This window comes from Phasianus colchicus, chromosome 1, assembly GCF_987193195.1.
Source record: "Phasianus colchicus chromosome 1, bPhaCol1.hap1.1, whole genome shotgun sequence".
NCBI classification, from domain to species: Eukaryota; Metazoa; Chordata; class Aves; order Galliformes; family Phasianidae; genus Phasianus; species Phasianus colchicus.
This window is the reverse complement of record NC_143436.1, coordinates 97,112,113-97,128,690: the sequence shown is the minus strand read 5'-3', so window position 1 is coordinate 97,128,690 and position 16,578 is coordinate 97,112,113. Positions and strand designations below refer to the sequence as shown.

At 37.0% G+C, this 16,578-nt stretch overlaps 1 protein-coding gene across 6 annotated transcripts in view; it reads left to right on the top strand.

The window, feature by feature from the left end:
- The window catches only part of LOC149919892 (uncharacterized), a 29,725-nt gene that overhangs the window by 986 nt on the left and 12,161 nt on the right, over nucleotides 1-16,578 (top strand). The window contains exon 2 of one of the 6 annotated variants that reach the window (XM_090121029.1): nucleotides 6,846-15,371. The exons of 2 other annotated variants lie outside the window; for them this stretch is intronic. In XM_090121029.1, coding sequence (XP_089977155.1) covers nucleotides 6,846-6,879 — 34 coding nt within the window. In that variant the 3' untranslated portion in view covers nucleotides 6,880-15,371. Of the gene's footprint in view, nucleotides 1-453; nucleotides 2,779-6,794; nucleotides 15,372-16,578 lie in introns of those variants that run through there. 3 more of the 6 variants (XM_090121022.1, XM_090121035.1, XM_090121034.1) reach the window with 3 other exon arrangements.

Genomic DNA, 16,578 nt, shown 5'->3' with positions numbered 1-16,578 from the left:
AGGGCACAGTATCAATCAGCGTGTCTCATTTTTGGATAGGCCTCCAGATATCCAAGGCAACTCTTTGCCAGCCTGACCGTGGCTGTAGGCCAGCGTCCAGCAGTACAGCAGTATTGCTTTGTTAATACACATACTGACAGTGTGTATTTACGGGCCTCTTTTTGAATGCTGTTTAGCCACAGGTTATAAACTTCCCAGCACTAGGGTACTTGACATTGCTTCCACAACCTTCTCCAAGATTTCTGTCTGTCCTTGGTTTGTAACTCGTCTGCCCTGCCTTGGCTTACTCTGGATTTAGAGTGGCTTCCTATTCTGCTGCCAGGTGACAGCCTGTAACAAACTGCAGCAGTTCATTTATAGCTTCTCCAAAAATTGGCTGCAGTGACAGTTTTCAAAATTATTTGTTTCATCAAATGGTATTCATTTAACTACGCTGTATTTCCTTCCTTGCAGCAGTTTGTAACCATGCACACAAAAATCCAAGTACTTTTCTCCTTTTGTACGGAGAACAGAAATTGTTCTCTGTCCCAAGAATCAGTGGCTCAGTGTCTGGATGGAGATCAGTGGTAAGTGGTGTCCCTCAGGGGTCAGAACTGGGATGAGTGTTTAATATCTTCATCCATGGCATCAATAACAGTAGGATTGAGTGCACCCTCAGCAAGTTTGCAGAAGATGCCAAGCTGTGTGGTGTGGTCAGCACATCCGAGGGACAGGATGCCATCTAGAGGGACCTAGACAGCCTTGAGCACTGGACCCTGGTCAACCTCATGAGGTTCAGTGAAGCTGTGTTCAAGGTCTTGTACCTGGGTCAGGGCAACCCCCTCTATCACTACAAAATGGCAGTGAAGGAATGGAGGGCAGCCCTGCAGAAAAGGACTTGGGGGTACTGATGGATGGGAACCTAGACATGAGCCAGCATTGGGCCCTCACAGCCCAGAAAGCCAACTGTATCCTGGGGTGCATCAAAAGAAGGGTGGTCAGCTGGTTGAGGGAGGTGATCCTGCCCCTCTACTCTACACTGCTGAGATCTTACCTGGAACAGTGTATCCAGATGTGGAGTCCTCAGTACAAGAGAGACATCCTGTTGGAGAGTATCCAGAGGAAGGCCACAGAAATGATCCAAAGAATGGAATATCTCCTCTGTGAGGACAGGTTGAGAGAGTTGGGGCTGTTTAGCCTGGAGAAGAGATGCCTCTGGGGAGACCTGAGAGCAGCCTTTCAGTATCTAAAAGGGGGCTGTGAAAAGCAAAGGGGCAGACACTTTAGCAGGGTCTGTTGTGATAGGCCGAGTGGAAATTATTTCAAACTAAATGAGGGGAGACTTAGACTGGGTATAAGAAAGAAGGTTTTTACAATAAGAGTTTAGTTTTTTACAATGAGGCACTGGAACTGGTTGCACAAAGAGGTGGTGGCAGCCCTGTCCCTAGGGACATTCAGGTTTAGGCTGGACAGGACTCTGAGCAACCTGATCTGGTAGGTGTCCCTGTTCATTACAAAGAGTTAAACTAGATGACCTTCAAAGGCCTCTTAAACGATTCTAGGATTCTGTGAAATTGTTACATAATTTACCTCATCAGAAGGCCTGAGTAGTTTCTGTTTGTTTTGTGAAATAAATGGCATTAAACATCAGAGCTACCTGTCATAACCAGCTTACAATAGGATTTCTTTTTTTTTCTCCCTCAGCGTCTGCGATTTCTTCAGTCTCCGTCAGGACTGAAAACCTGTTACATGCTTCAGAACTGTCTATGTAGCAGTGATTCCCTTGTCTGCGTTAAACCAAAGTTTAATAACTCTATCCTATTTCTGACATCATGCTATGCACATTATGTTTTCTTTTGCAAACTGTCCTTGCCATTCCCATAGTTATCTGGTTGGGCATGCTAAAAGGGGAGCAAATCCAGCTGTTAATCAAGAGCCAGTAACTTGTTTTTCACAATAGCTAGCATTTTACTCGTACTGCTGTTTGAGGCTTCCAGCTATTTTGGAGAGGTTGCCTGCTGCTGAAGAGGAAGGAAGGGGGAAATCCCTGCAGTCTTTGAATATACTACCATAGGAAACAGGAGCTTCATTTTGAGCACAGTCTGTTTGGTTTTTTTAATTATCGGAAAGCTCAACAGGTTCAGAGTGCCATTATTAGCTGTTTGGCATAGACACAAGAGAGGGATTTATAAATTGGCATTAGCAATTTATGTAAACAGTAGAAATATTGCTGTGACTTCTAGCTCCTTGGAGACAGAGACCCTTTCTTAACCTTTGCTTGCAAGATTGTAAGCAGAAATAACACAGTATCCAGACTTGCATCCAAGTATCCTTGAACGTCAGGAAGTTAAATTCTTCAAGTAGCCCCAAGTGCTATATTTAATACCTTGTAAATTGAGAAATTGATAACCATTCTATTTGTATTCGTTCATGTTCAAGTTTACAACTGAGGTGTGACTTTTTCTGCCTGCTCAAAGACACAAAGGTATATATTACTGCGATCATCTATTCCGACACAGTTTGACTGAGACTCTAGGGCCAAATTTGGCTCTGAGGACATTGCCATTTAGTCTTCTACCTAGAGGCAAAAAGGGCACTCGAAACAATAAAAGTTGTCGCAGTAGATGAATGCTTCTTTGTATATTTGTCTGACATCCATACAAAGATAGCAGTTGCCAGTGGAGATAGGAAGAAGGGGTGGATGGTAATAACTGCTCTTATGGGGTACAGTAATCGATCTAAAAGGAGCGGTGTCCGAGACATGTGTCTGGCACCCAGTTGCCACCAAGAACAGAACACTTTAAATTAGTCTTCCAAAGGATATTCATGATTAAGTTGTGTATACTTTAAAATGTTGCATAGCAGTGCTGTGCAATAACTAGTTACGATTCTTATAATGGTTTCTGTACAAAGTTCAAAAAGAAATCAAAGTTTTGTACAAAAGAACATTCAAGAACTGACTACTCATGTAATGCACTACAACAATTTTCATTTTCTCATATTTTACTTTTACTTGCAAAAACAAACTGAGATGCTAAACTGTAGGAATAAGGTTCTTTCTTTGAAGCACTGGTTCAAATTCTTCCCTCTATTGTGGCTCTCAGATTGGCCAGAGACCACCACATAGTGTTAGCTGGAGCCTGCAGGGAAACAGACATGGCAATTGTCAAGGGTGACGTGTACCTAGTTTTCCTTCCAGTATAGGTATAAAGTGGGGATTGCAAACATCCAATACATTTCTTAATTATCACTAATCTATATAGTCTTTACATGTAGGTCAGACAATGGCAGTTGAGATTAAGCAAGTTTTTATCCCTGTCTTTGAGCTTTCCAAGGCTCTGCTATGTTGCACAGTTGCTGAATCTCAGCAGCATGTCAGTTCTTTAATTAAAGCATAGTTTTGCAGATTCAACTGTTAATTAATTACTTAGGAAGAATAAAGGATATAACCTTGAAAATTACAGCAAACATTCCATGAATCCATTAGTATATCCTTTAATTAATTTATGGTTAGGGAGTTTTGTTTTTGTTGGCTTTTTTTTTTCTGTCAGTTTGTTTTAAGAAATGTATTATTCATTGTGATTGTCTTTTTAGGTCTTACCTTTGCCCTCTTACGGTATCAGGAGCTTTAAATAACAACACATCTTTAAAGATCAAAAGTAATCTGAAATCTAAACTACTAAAAAGCCAGTTCAGATTGTCAAATTCCACTAAGTGCTCTTGATAGGAATGCTATTTGCACTTAGCATACAGAACCAAAATCACATTCTAGCAGCATGAAAGCTCTAGCTAATGGCTGCTTTTTGCTTTCATGTTACTGAAGTATTACTATGATCTGGTGTCCTCATGGAACACCTCCCCTGTGAGGACAGGCTGAGAGAGCTCGGATTGTTCAGACTGGAGAAGAGAAGCCTATGGGAAGACTTCATAGCAGCTTTTCAGTGTCTAAAGGGGAGCTGTAAGAAAGAAGAGAACAGACTCTTTAGCAGAGTCTGTGGTGACAGGACAAGGAGAAATGGTTTCAAACTAAAAGAGGGGAGATTTAAATTGGACATAAGGAAGAATTTTTTTACAATAAGGATGGTGAGGCTCTGGTAGGTTGCTCAAAGATGAGGTGGATGCCCCGTTCTTGGAGACATTCAAAGACCTATAAAGGTCCTTTCCAACTCAAAAGATTCTATGATTCATTACTACTTAGTAAGAATGTTTTACTTCATGTTATTACATCACCTCAGTAATATTCATTTCTTTTTGTTTGTTTAGCTTTGGTTTCATCTCTTCTTTGTAACAAACAGATAAACATTTATACTTTAAATAGTAGTCTTTGCAGTTAAACATATACTTTTTTTTCAGCATAGTTATGAGATCTTAATTACAATCATATATAAGGTTAATTTTGAGTTTTCTGAGTTAATGTTATCCTACTTCAGTTGGAATTATGGATTGATGTTTCTCAGTTTCAAATGCCCTTCATTTTTTGGTATCTCTTTCGTTCTTTTGTTAATCTCTCAAAATTCTCCCTGGATATTGGATTCAGTCTCCTAATTCCACTCAAGAAACATTTGATATCTGATTTTAATTTAACTAACCAGTCTGTGGAGATATTTCTCGCATTCTGCATGATCAGCTTCTACAGCAGGGTTCTCATACCAGTTCTGGTTTCCACTGCTTTCATATTTCAACTTCTTTGTTAGCACTTCATTCTCTTTGTGTCTGCTTAATCAGAATAACCCTCTAAATTGTACAGATCTCAGCTTGTGCTAGTATTCAGTCTTTCTGCATTATGTTCTCTTTTCAGGCAGCATCTAAGCTTGTCATTTTCCAATTGTCCATTGGTTCCATCAGGACATTAGGCCTTCCCCAATGATCAAATTGTAATTTGGAGTCTACAAAGGTGAAGTGTAAGCCTTTTTGGCTGCAGCTGAGAGGTGTGAATAGCCTTTTCCCTTATGTCGGTCTTCAGTTAGCAATCCAGTAGAGACGTTGGAGATGCTGTTCCAGTACATTGAATCTTTTCCAGTTTCCTCACTGTGTCTGGATGTTTGTGCTAAGTTTAGCTGCTTTCTTGCTACACTATTTCCTACCACTGCATATATGCATGAATTGCTTTGCTGTTGCATCTTACCTTGTCATATCCCTTTTGCCACATTTTCTTAAGAAGAATGTTTGAGTGTAAATACTGATAAAAATAACAGTGTTACAGCTTCTGAGTCATCTGCTCACTTCAATATTTTCGATTTTGCTGTTAATTATCTATGATGGCTGATATTGCTCTTCCCCTCATATATGCTGCTAGCTCATTCCATGTTGTTCTGGTATCTATAGGCCCTAAAACTAAATACACTCCAGGCCATCCATTGTAGTTATTTAAATACATCTGTGTATTTAAACATTCAAGGCTTGTCAATTTCTACTGTGCTGCCATGCACAAAACATTAAACAGAGCCTGACAACCTTTTTCTGCTTCTATTATGTCTCTGCTATCTTTTGGCTTATGACCATCATAGTGGTATAATCAATCATATTCTGGTCTTCCTTCTTAAGTTCATACAGTGTTATGCATCCACTCATAATAATCAGTTTCAGATCTTCTGAAAGAATCTGGAGCCCAAAGATTTAGTCCCTGCTTAATACCGTTTCCTCACCTCATCTATTTCTTCCGAAAAGTAGAAATGGATAGATGTTCCTAGGAGCAGAGTTGGAATGTCCAGCTGGGGACTGGGTTTGTTTTCATCCTTCCTAAGAATCACAGAATTATAGAATCATTAAGATTGGAAAAGACTAAGATCATCTAGTCCAACTGTCAACACAACACCACCATGCCTACTGAACCATGTCCTCAGAGCTTTGGTTCCTCTGTCAACGGCCTTGTCCTTTACTAATAAGCCGTAAGAAAAACAAAGTCTGTGTTCAGCTGAGCCACGGGAGGTAGCAAAGACAAAGATCTCTGATCACCTAGGGCTATGATCAGAGGCTTTTAAAGCAATCTTTGGGCCTCCATACAGTGTCCACCTAGTGTCATTTTGCCAAACTGCCACATTTGCTTTCTCAGATTTTCAGCAGTTGGCATCCACCACAAAGACTGCCACCTATCTAAAAGAGATTTGCCCAAAGTGAACTGCAGCCAGATCACTGAATGATTTAGCTACTGTTTCTCTTCTTTCCTCAGATCATCAGTGATCTTGAGTCACGTGGGCTCAAAATTTATTTGTTATGCTGTATACAAACTATTTGCAGGAAGATGAATGGTAGGATAACTGACAATTCATGGACCAGTGGATGCCCTGAGTCTCTGGAAACTATCTGCTATTTACTTTGTGTCACCACTTATAACACAGTGTTCTAAGCAAAATTACTATCACATATATATTTTTGCTTTAATATCAACCATTTATCAATATAACTTTTTTTTTTTTTTTTTTTTTTTTTAAGATGTAATACAGTTCTCTGTATCTGGTCAGTCAGTCAGGTCAGTAGTAGTCAAATAACAGCCATGTTAGTACACTGTAAATGAGAAGTGCTTTAAAAAGTCTTCGGTGCCTTTGTCTTCCTCTATTAAAACTTGGTCTCACAGACCACACTGAGATCCTCTACTGTTATTTTTCTGTTAGTCTTTGTCTGGCTCTTTAACCTTTGCTGTTAAAGCATTGGTTTATGCAAATATAGAGATTTCTTCATTGATAAGATTGTTATCCAAATTATTAATACTGTTTGTTTTTTCCCTATTTCCCTGTTTCAGCTGCACATTTAAAATACTGAAATGCTTGTACAGTTCACAAATTACCTATTGCTTCTTGGCCTGTGCTATCTTTCAGCTGTTTCCTCAGTAACTCTTATGTTGTCTTCTGTTTCAACACTTGCACAAGAAAAACTCACAAAGGATTCCATCCTGGGAGCTGAGTCATTTTCTAAATCGAGAGCTGTCATTCTCTGTACATAAAATATTCCTCTGCAGAGCTGGGCAAGTATCACATACATGATTTTATGTTGATTTTTTTTTTTTGGCTTCTCTTACTTTAAGTTGCTTGCATATCTGACTCAATATACCACATCATTTAGCTGTACACCGCAAAATTTTCTTTGCATTCATATAACTGTGCTACATAATGCCAAAATATTAGTTATTCTTGTGTTCTAATTATTTATTTGATAGTCATTTTAAAAAATGCACTCACATTTTCACTGGTTTTGTATTTACACCTAATTCTCTTGAACTTTAACTTTCCTCTTATCCAGGAAACCTCCAGTCCTCGAGGAACATGATCTCTACAATCAGATTGTTAGTCCAGTCACATCTCTAAAAGACAGTCATGGTGAATAGCAATCTAGCTTTAGTCATTTGAGATAGCTAACATTTAAAAGAGCTGACTAACAGTGACATGTATTAGACATGGAAAAAACAAGACCGACTATTTATTTCTTACCCTTTTCTTAGCACTATAAAATACCTCACACATTCTTTGTATTTTTAAATAAACATTTTAAATAAAAAACCCTAAATCTTGTGTCTGTGATTGCCAAAAACAAATGCTTTACTAGGTTGAAACCACTCTAGCACTATAAGTTATTAACATTATGATATTCCCTGTTTATGTTCAAATTGTGTGGGTTACAGCACTGAATGAGATTTATACAGAGATTTCTGAACACCTCTTGTGTCTTGATTTTTATTACACTTCTTGAAATAAAACTTTTCAGCTGACGTCTCCAGCATAATTCATTTCACCTGTTAAAAATTCTCATGTTAGCTTTGATTTTATAAATAATGCCTTTATTAAATTTATAATTCTCCAGCCTACTACATTTTTATTCCCCTTTCTTTACTTGCTCGCATAGTTATCACTCTTTGTTTCAATGTGTTTTGTTTTGTCCCTTTAACTCTTTGTTTTACAATAATTCTTGTTGCACTGCTTTTCTTGAGGAATTTGTATATGCATAGAGGAAAAAAATTGAGCCTCATGCCAATAGATGAGATAGACTTTATGACTTCTCCATGATCACACCACATATTGATAAAAGCATGGAACTGTGAAATATGAGATGCAAATGTCAAAATATTTCTTTGTTTTTGTAAGGAGTTGCATAAGGAGTCATTCCTTTTCTGTACAATGAATTATGGGCATTCAGAACTGTAAAAAAACACTCTGCCAAGAATAGAAAAATAAATGCCATTTGTAGTTTTTTTTTGTTTTTCTAATTTCCTTTCTGTAGAATGTAGCATTAATCTCAAATAGAAAAAAGACAACTAAAAAAAACTATCACACTGCCACCTGTTTTTCTTAGATGTATAATTGTTTTGCAGGTCTTGTCTTAAGCCAGTTGTTTTGTTCCAGTTTTTGATCTTTAGAATAAACCTAACTTATTTTGGCTTTTAACATTTGTCCTGTTGTTCACGTGATTTCATTTGTATGTTTGGGAACCAGTGTTTCATAAACATTGAGAGTTCTTTCAGTACTGACACAACTGCAAGGAATTGAGGTAACTTCTGCTGTACTTCTATAATAAATTATTGTACAACAAGTTGAGTAGTGACAGGAAAAAAAGGCCTTTTTATAAGTTGGAAAATGGGTACAGTACACATTGCAGGTTAATAACTTTTATATACTACTTTGAGTGTACGTTTGCATATTAACCAAAAGGCAGTTGATTAGTTTTATTCTTTTTATTCTTTTCAAAACATTGTTTCTTTTTTTTTATATTACCTCCATTAGTAAAAGGTATAAAATATTCTCTGACAACTTTCCATTAGAATTAGAATTCCACAGAATGTCCTGGATTGAAAAGGATCGTAATGATCGTTTAGTTTCAATCCCCCTGCTGTGTGCAGGGTCGCCAACCACTAGACCAGGCTGCCCAGAGCCACATCCAGCCTGGCTTTGAATCCCTCCAGGGATGGCGCATTCACAACCTCCTTGGGCAACCTGTTCCAGTGCTTCACCACCCTCTTTGTGAAAACCTTTCTCCTAATATCTAACCTAGGCCTCCCCTGTATCAGTTTAAAACCATTATTCTAGAGAAGATTCAGCAAAGGCTTAAATTTCTTTTGTCTTACACTGTAAACCTGGACAGTGAAGAAAATAAAATCGTCAAGAATATGGTATCTGCATGTAAATAAAATACTGTCATTCACAGACATAAATATGCAGAGGTTATAGCTGTGAGAGCTATTTAGAAATCAGAAGTCAGAATATAGTCATGTTTGGAGGAGTAATACATAAAAAGTTATCCCTCAGGAACTGCCCTTCTAAAGTGTAACCAAATAAATAGAATTATTTCATGTGGTGCTGTATAATTGAGATGACTTCGAATTCACCCTCTTATAACACTTTTGATCTAACTGTTAGGTATGGCAGGGTAAGGCTAAATATCCTATCACAGGTTAGGAAAGACTTAGTTCTAAGAATAGCTCATTGAAGGAAGATGGTGAGTCTTCTTTTCCAATGTACATATTAATTATCAAAACACTCAGTGAATTTATGTTTGCTGACAAAATGACATACCTTGCTTACATATCAGTGGAAAAAAAAAAATAATTGAGTTTCTTGCTGATTGAAACTGTTGCTTTCTTCAAGTAACTATTCTAATGAGTAAAACCAAGGAAAGCAGAGGAAGATTTTGTAAAAATATATAGTTCTGCTATAAGCAGAACAGCACCTGCTTCTTTTTTAGAAAGAATCTGAATTTAACATAAGTCTTGAAAAAGTCACTGAACTCATGTTCTGATCCACCATTCTGGACTTTATATGACCACCTGCTGAATTTCTGGCTTCCCACTAATGTAAAACATCTTAGTAAGTAAACCTAATATAGTGCTTATATCTTAGAATTTGAGGCAAGCAATACCAGGGACATCTGCAGCCACAGGACAGGTAAAACACTTCTATCCTCTTCTGTATTCCTCCAACAATGGTTTCTTAATTGCTCTTAGTAATTAAGAAAGACTAGAGAATACGTATCTCATCAGATTTATGTGTCTTTCTTTCCACAGGAACACCTTACCCTTTATTTTATTTTGTCCTTACTAATTCTTTGCCCCAGCACAGAGAAAAATAACTGCATAACTGCAGTTTCAGATATATGTACAATGCCGTCTTCTGCTCAGTATAAAATATTTTTTACCTCCCAGTGTGCAGTCCAGTGTGAATAAAATACACTGCTAAGAAATTATTAATATATGCAACCTTACTTGACTTTCCTTTTAGTTGCTGAAATAAGACACTTAATTTCTTTACGAGTCTGTGGATGGATGTCTAGTTTATGGACTGTCAGAAGTGTGATTTAAGGATAACTAGTAGAGCTGCAAAGCAAACAAGAAGCTGCCCAGCGCTGGGTAGTGACAGTGCTTGTTTAAAATCTGTGTAAGGATCCACTGTTCTTATTAAGATGTACAATACATGTGTAGAATTTTTCATATAGAACAGGCATCTCCAGGACATTATCATCACAAAGTTATAAATAAAGTATAGAAAGATTTCAGTATACTATCAAAACACATGGTACTAGGAGTAGATTAAGGAGTTTATTATTCACGATCAAAGACAATAGCCAACTGTGCTGTAGTAGTGGTGTACAAAAGCAAAATTTAAAATGCTCTATAATTTCATCCTTTTAATAAAAAAAACTCAGTATCATCTTAGAACTTGGTCTTTTTTTTCAAGAACTAATAAAAAATACAACGTAATTATTTTAATACTTAATTTTCACCCAGTCTGTGGAAATAAAAAGCATTAAGTCTTTCAGAAACTTTTTCTCCACATGTTTAATATCTTTTCTATAAATTCAGAATTTGGTCTGTGCACTATTCTTGGTCTGTAAGTAATCCACAGATCATCTAATACTAGCATTCATGTCTGGAAATTTGATATCCTTTGGCTTGTTTGACTGAACTTGCATGACAGTCCTGTTAGATGTGGGTACTTAACACATCACTAGCCCTGTTCAAATATTATTCTGAGTGATTTTTCTCTGGCAGTCATTGAAATTCATTCTTTTTGTAAGGCAATAATCATGGAAGAAAAAAAAAAAATGGAACAGTAGATGTCTTAACATATTTTTTTACTGATTTGACCAAATATTTACACAGAAATATTTTTAAGCATTCACTAACTGACAAACTAACAGTGCCTTTGTATCCAATAATACCATGTCATGGGACAAGAATCGTTTCCAGACTTCACCTCCACCCAGTCTCTTCAGTGCAGTCTTTTTGAGTGACAGGCCTCTGCCCACATTACCCATAGCAGAACTCCCAAGAAACTGCTTCTTTAAACCTGGTGGTAAGTCTACAGCATCCTGTATTCTTGCATTTAAATCTCCTTCTCAGAAGCACATCCCTTAAATTGCTAAATGGCAGTACATTGGATTCTTTCTAGTATGAAGGCTCTACAGCTACCACTTTTTGTTTGAGCTCCAAAGAGGCATTTCTGTCTCCATTAGCATGGCAAGCCAAGCTACAATTTGTCTCTGCATGATACTTCTCTATGGTACTACACCAATGCACAATGACTCGCAATCTCTCAAAGAACTATTTTAAAGAAAACTGCAAAACATTTGTCCATCTGTATCTCTCTGTAAAGCTTAACCCCGTGATAAGCATCAGAAATCTGCCTGCGTCAGGTGTGCCAAGCAATAGTTCAGTATCACAGATCCAGCACTCAGCACCCATCTGTGTTTCTCACATCCCTTTGGAGATGCTGGTCAATGATTTATTTCCCCTAACGTTCTTTCCCACACTGGGTTTGCCCTGAGTTTTGATTGTAACTCTTTAAAATAGAAAAGCAGGGGTATAACCTGGAGATAGGCAAAGCAGGGCACCCCTAAATTAGCAATTCTGCCATTTCTCATTCCAGAACTCTTAGTATGTTCTTGGAAATGTCTCTAATCACAGTCTGGTTCTCTTCTTCATTCAGTGATTATTTCAAGCAAATTCAACGTGAAAATATCAGGCAGTTAAACTAAGATATATGTAATATCTATGAAGAAGATATTCCACCCAAGTTCTAAGGAAGTTGGAGACACTTTTCCTGTTGGTTAGGATCTACTCAGTGTAAGCAACAATCAGAATATGACCCTGTACTACAGTGGTCAGAGAAACCAATGGCTGTTTATTTTAACTGCTATGTTAACTAAGCAAGATTATTTTTAATGGAGTTATTGTTGAAAGCATTACAGGTGGCATAAAGGAATTTTTGTAAGCAGGAACAAAGGAAAATAATCTGAACCTTTAGGCACCCCAGAGAGATAGCTGATGTTCCAGTATATTTGCAGTATGAGGCCTCAGAAGAGTTCTCAGTAATGTCCTTAGAGCTTAGCTCATAGATAAGACAGTTTCCTGTACTTCATTTCCTAAGCTACTTCCTGCTGGTCTACAGTATTACATCCATCCTTCTCATCCTCAGGGCTTCTTTCTGTTGTTTTTTCACCTGTCATACCTAAAAGCATGCTTCTGACCTCATTTAATCCTGAAGAGCAAGGATGCTAATTGAGTTGAAAATGGTAATGATGCATCTAATTTTCTCATATCTGCATGCTCCCTCTCCTTTCAGAACACCTGACAACACCTGCATCCCAGAACAAGGGCTTCAACACATATTTTTCTGTGTTGCGCCCAGCTACTCCCTTGACCTATTATCTGGGGCAAATTGCACAGTGAATCAAACACGATTCCCTCCACATTCCTCTTCATTCTGTTTCTGAATAAGAGCAGATGTATGATCAGGACATTTTTGTATTTGTTGCCACAGTTAAAGCATAATTAGCTACACGAAAAAGAATGGGGATTAACCACCTCCACTTCAGTTGAGACATCATCATCTTTACATTTAAGACTGCTGTTTGGTTTTTCAGGTATTTCAATTGCCAGTCAAGGAGCAGTTTAAGTCTGTAATATAATAATAATTGCAATTACTAGTAAATAACATTTTACAGCATTAACTAGCCTGTCCTTACAACATCCTTTCCAGGCAGGCAAATAAATGTTATTATCCTCATTTTACAAACACATTGATTAAGTGACTCGCCTAAAGGCCACACATCAATTTCAATGTCAGTGCTAAGATTAGCACAAAGGAACTTCTGCATTGCAGTCAAAGGAAGAAAAAAAAAAAATTGTAATATTAAGTCCCTCCCCTGAAACAAGCAATCACTTTTCAAACACTCAGTCTAAATACTGTTTACCTGCTTTGCATCCCCCATCAGTCCTGTGCTCTGTCCACCTGTTAAGTGCTGCTTGTTAATGACTCAAAATGGTTCCCACCTGCCATTAGCAGGGGAAGCTTTGCTCTCACCTGCTAGTTTCTTACCAGTGGCTGGCAGGTGCTGCCTCAAGAACCTGTGTAGCTCCCAGGCTTATGACTGAACCGGTGCTCAGGTAACTGAGGAAAGCTCATGCTGCTCTTTGAAGGGCCTGACTATGAGCACTGATTTGAAGATGCAGCAGTTGCAGCAGGAACACAATTAGGAAGACATTAAAAGGATCTTCTACCAATGAATAGATCGTTGGCCTCTCCAACTAAGCATATTTTCAATTTCTAGACTGTGCCAGCACGGTTCTCTTTTCTATTGTTGCTGTAGTTACTGTTTGGAAATTGTGGTATTTGGATTGGCAGTATTGGAAATTGAGCTCTAAAACACATTAATGTCTCTAGTCCTCAATCTTCTGAGCTACTAGATAACTTGCCCTATTTCAAAGCACTTGCTTTTATATTTGGAAATAATTTTGATTTTGATCTACATTGTTTGTTTCAGACTGAGGTGTTATGTCTATGTTCCTTTCCTGACTGATGAGCAATGCAGACCTTACTGCATACATGTATGACACATGGAAATATAGCAAGTAACACAAAAATCTATTCAACTCTGTAGAGTTTCTAACGTTAAAACCCTGCTCTGTTTGCAGGCAGTTATTGCTTAAGAAAAAAAATCCAAACAACAGTAGCAATTGCTTTTTCCCTATCCCCCACTATAATGTAGGTTTCCTACCTGGAAAGACAAAACAGAGGAAGTCACTCCAGCACTTTTAACAGCTAATTAAGGCCATTCACGTGTTAAGGATGGCAATGTTTTCTCCTGACTTAGGCACTGTTTACAAGATCTTCATGGCTCAATTTCTAAATGTGACAGAAAATCAAAATAATTGTGAATTTTTTGAACTTCAATAGCATTGTTTGTCAGTGGATTCACAAATCTGTCATTAAAGCCTACGGCGTTATTTGCAAATACCTTAATTTGACCTAGTCATTGAAGCTGGTACTGTGCCAATGTCTGAAAGCAGATACGTTGAAAAATTGTCCAGCATTTATGATAGATACTGGTATTTCAGACCAGAGTCCCAGGCGATGAATTATATTCTTAATAAGCATACATAACAAAGTTAAATTTAGAAGTAGACTTTGAAATGGTTGCCAAGTTTTTAACTGAAGGTCATTTGTACTTTTTTATTTTTATCCCAGGTGGGGAGAGTATGCATATGTACTCAAATGAAATGTGTAGACTTAAGTACAAAATACCTCAAATATTAGTCACATGAATTACACTTTTTTTTTTTTTTTTTTTTTTTTTGCCTTTTAGAGATCATTTCTTGCATTAAAAGAACAATATTCAATTCATTGCTTGCAAACCATCTATAGATTGCAGTATTAGATGCATTCACTAGGTTTATGCCTGTCAAATTTTTATGTTTGCTTCATTATTTTTTAATAGCAAAAAATAAAACATCTTTCTAAACAAATGCTTAAGTGTGTGTGTGTGTTTTTAGCAGTTTATTGGCTTGGCTTCTATGCAAGTTTGTAATCCTTACTCTTCCACCTCAAACTGTGTCACATAAAGAGACTCATTAAACCGTAATGGAAGGGTACTCTCGCTGGTGAAAGAGCAAATCATGGCTTGATGGCCATACATGTGATTGACTTCTGAAGCCTGATAAATATTTTATCATGCTACAATTTCAGATGCTCAAGGGCTTCACAATTTTAATTGTGTTTTAATGATAGCAACTCTGTTCAATTATGTTCTCTGCCTACTTCAGATATAAGCACTTCAGTCTCTTAAATGGTATTATGGCATAACTCACCTGCAGTGCTGCTGCAATGTTCGAGATATGTCATGCCACCTTCAGAAGTAGTTTTGTATGTAGTTTTACACACAAATACATAATCAAAAATAAAACATGAGGAAGTACTACAAAAAGCATTAAAATAACAGAAGATTGTGTGTTAGCATGAAAATGGCATGTTTTTCTTCTGTTCAGCTTGTGTGTTCTGCAGGACAAGCAGCATTCAGTGTTTTGGGAGGCATGTTACACTGCACAGCATGAACTTCATTTTGGTTCCTTAGGTAATACAATGAACATGACTATTGAAGAAAATAAGTTTTCTTATAATTCTTTCTGTTTTGTAATTTGTATTACTGTGCTTCTCTTAAATTCTATAGTACCTCCTCACTAAAATAAATTAAATAATTAAGAATTAATTTTTGAGTAGGCACTTGGATTCCAGTCTACTAAAGTGCTTAGATCCATGCTTATCTTCTCAAACTTTAACACTCTCATTGCCTTTGATGAAATTTCTCACGATAGAAGTCACAAGCATAGTTTAATATTCCAATGGATTAAAAGTTTCACTGTTTCCTTTTTGTTTGTTTTTTTTTTTTTTTTTTTTTTTTTTGCATTTATGTCTAAGACCTAGCTTCTTAAAACTGTAACATTTTATAATGTTTTTGGCTCAATTTTGGTACTCAAATGTTCACTGACAATTCATCTCTTTCATTCACTTCCAAAATCCACTCCTGATTTTAATCAGTATATAATGTCAGTGTGTAATGAAATGTTCAGCTGTGCTTTCAAAAGAAGTTACAATTGCCTAGTGAAAGCCTTATTTTCATTTTCAGAAGCTCCTACAAACAAAATTATTTCAGTTTGTTCAGAAGTGCAAGAACTATGGGTGAAATTCTCTTTGCTTCTCGTGCAAAAAGTCAGGCTAGATGATCAAAACACTCCCTTGTGGCCTTAAAAATCTCTGATGTGTTCTAAAGCTTACGATTGCCACATTAGATCAGTGAAATGTTATCTTTGTTTCCAAAGAATGAGCCTCTGTGATCATTACTGCTCTGTTAGCTGATCATTTTAAATTAACATAGCACAAAACAATTCAAAAAAATCAATTCATATCCTTATCTCCAGAGTTACAGTTTTAAATGTGGAAAAAAAAAAGAAGAGTCAAAAAATGGGATTTGCATGAATAAAATGCCTTATACCTTCCAACCACCTCCTCTATTATCTCATGGTGCTTTTCAAATAAATGATTCCATGTAACTCACAACTTCTAAAGGGATTTGAAGGTTATTGCATTCCATTCAGTTCCAAGTAGATTGGATACTAAAAATAAAAAGTAATGACAGAGCTTACTTTCCTGACTCTGGAACTGAAATGGTAAATATTTAATGAGGGAAACTCACTTTCCCAAAGTTTTGTTCATCTCTGTCTTTCTCTCTAATAAAAAACAAAATGAGTTTCTAGGCCTATAGCTATTCTGATACCACACTCATGGATGATCATGTTTCTATTGGACAAATGCAAAATCCCCCTCCCGCAAAAAAAATTGA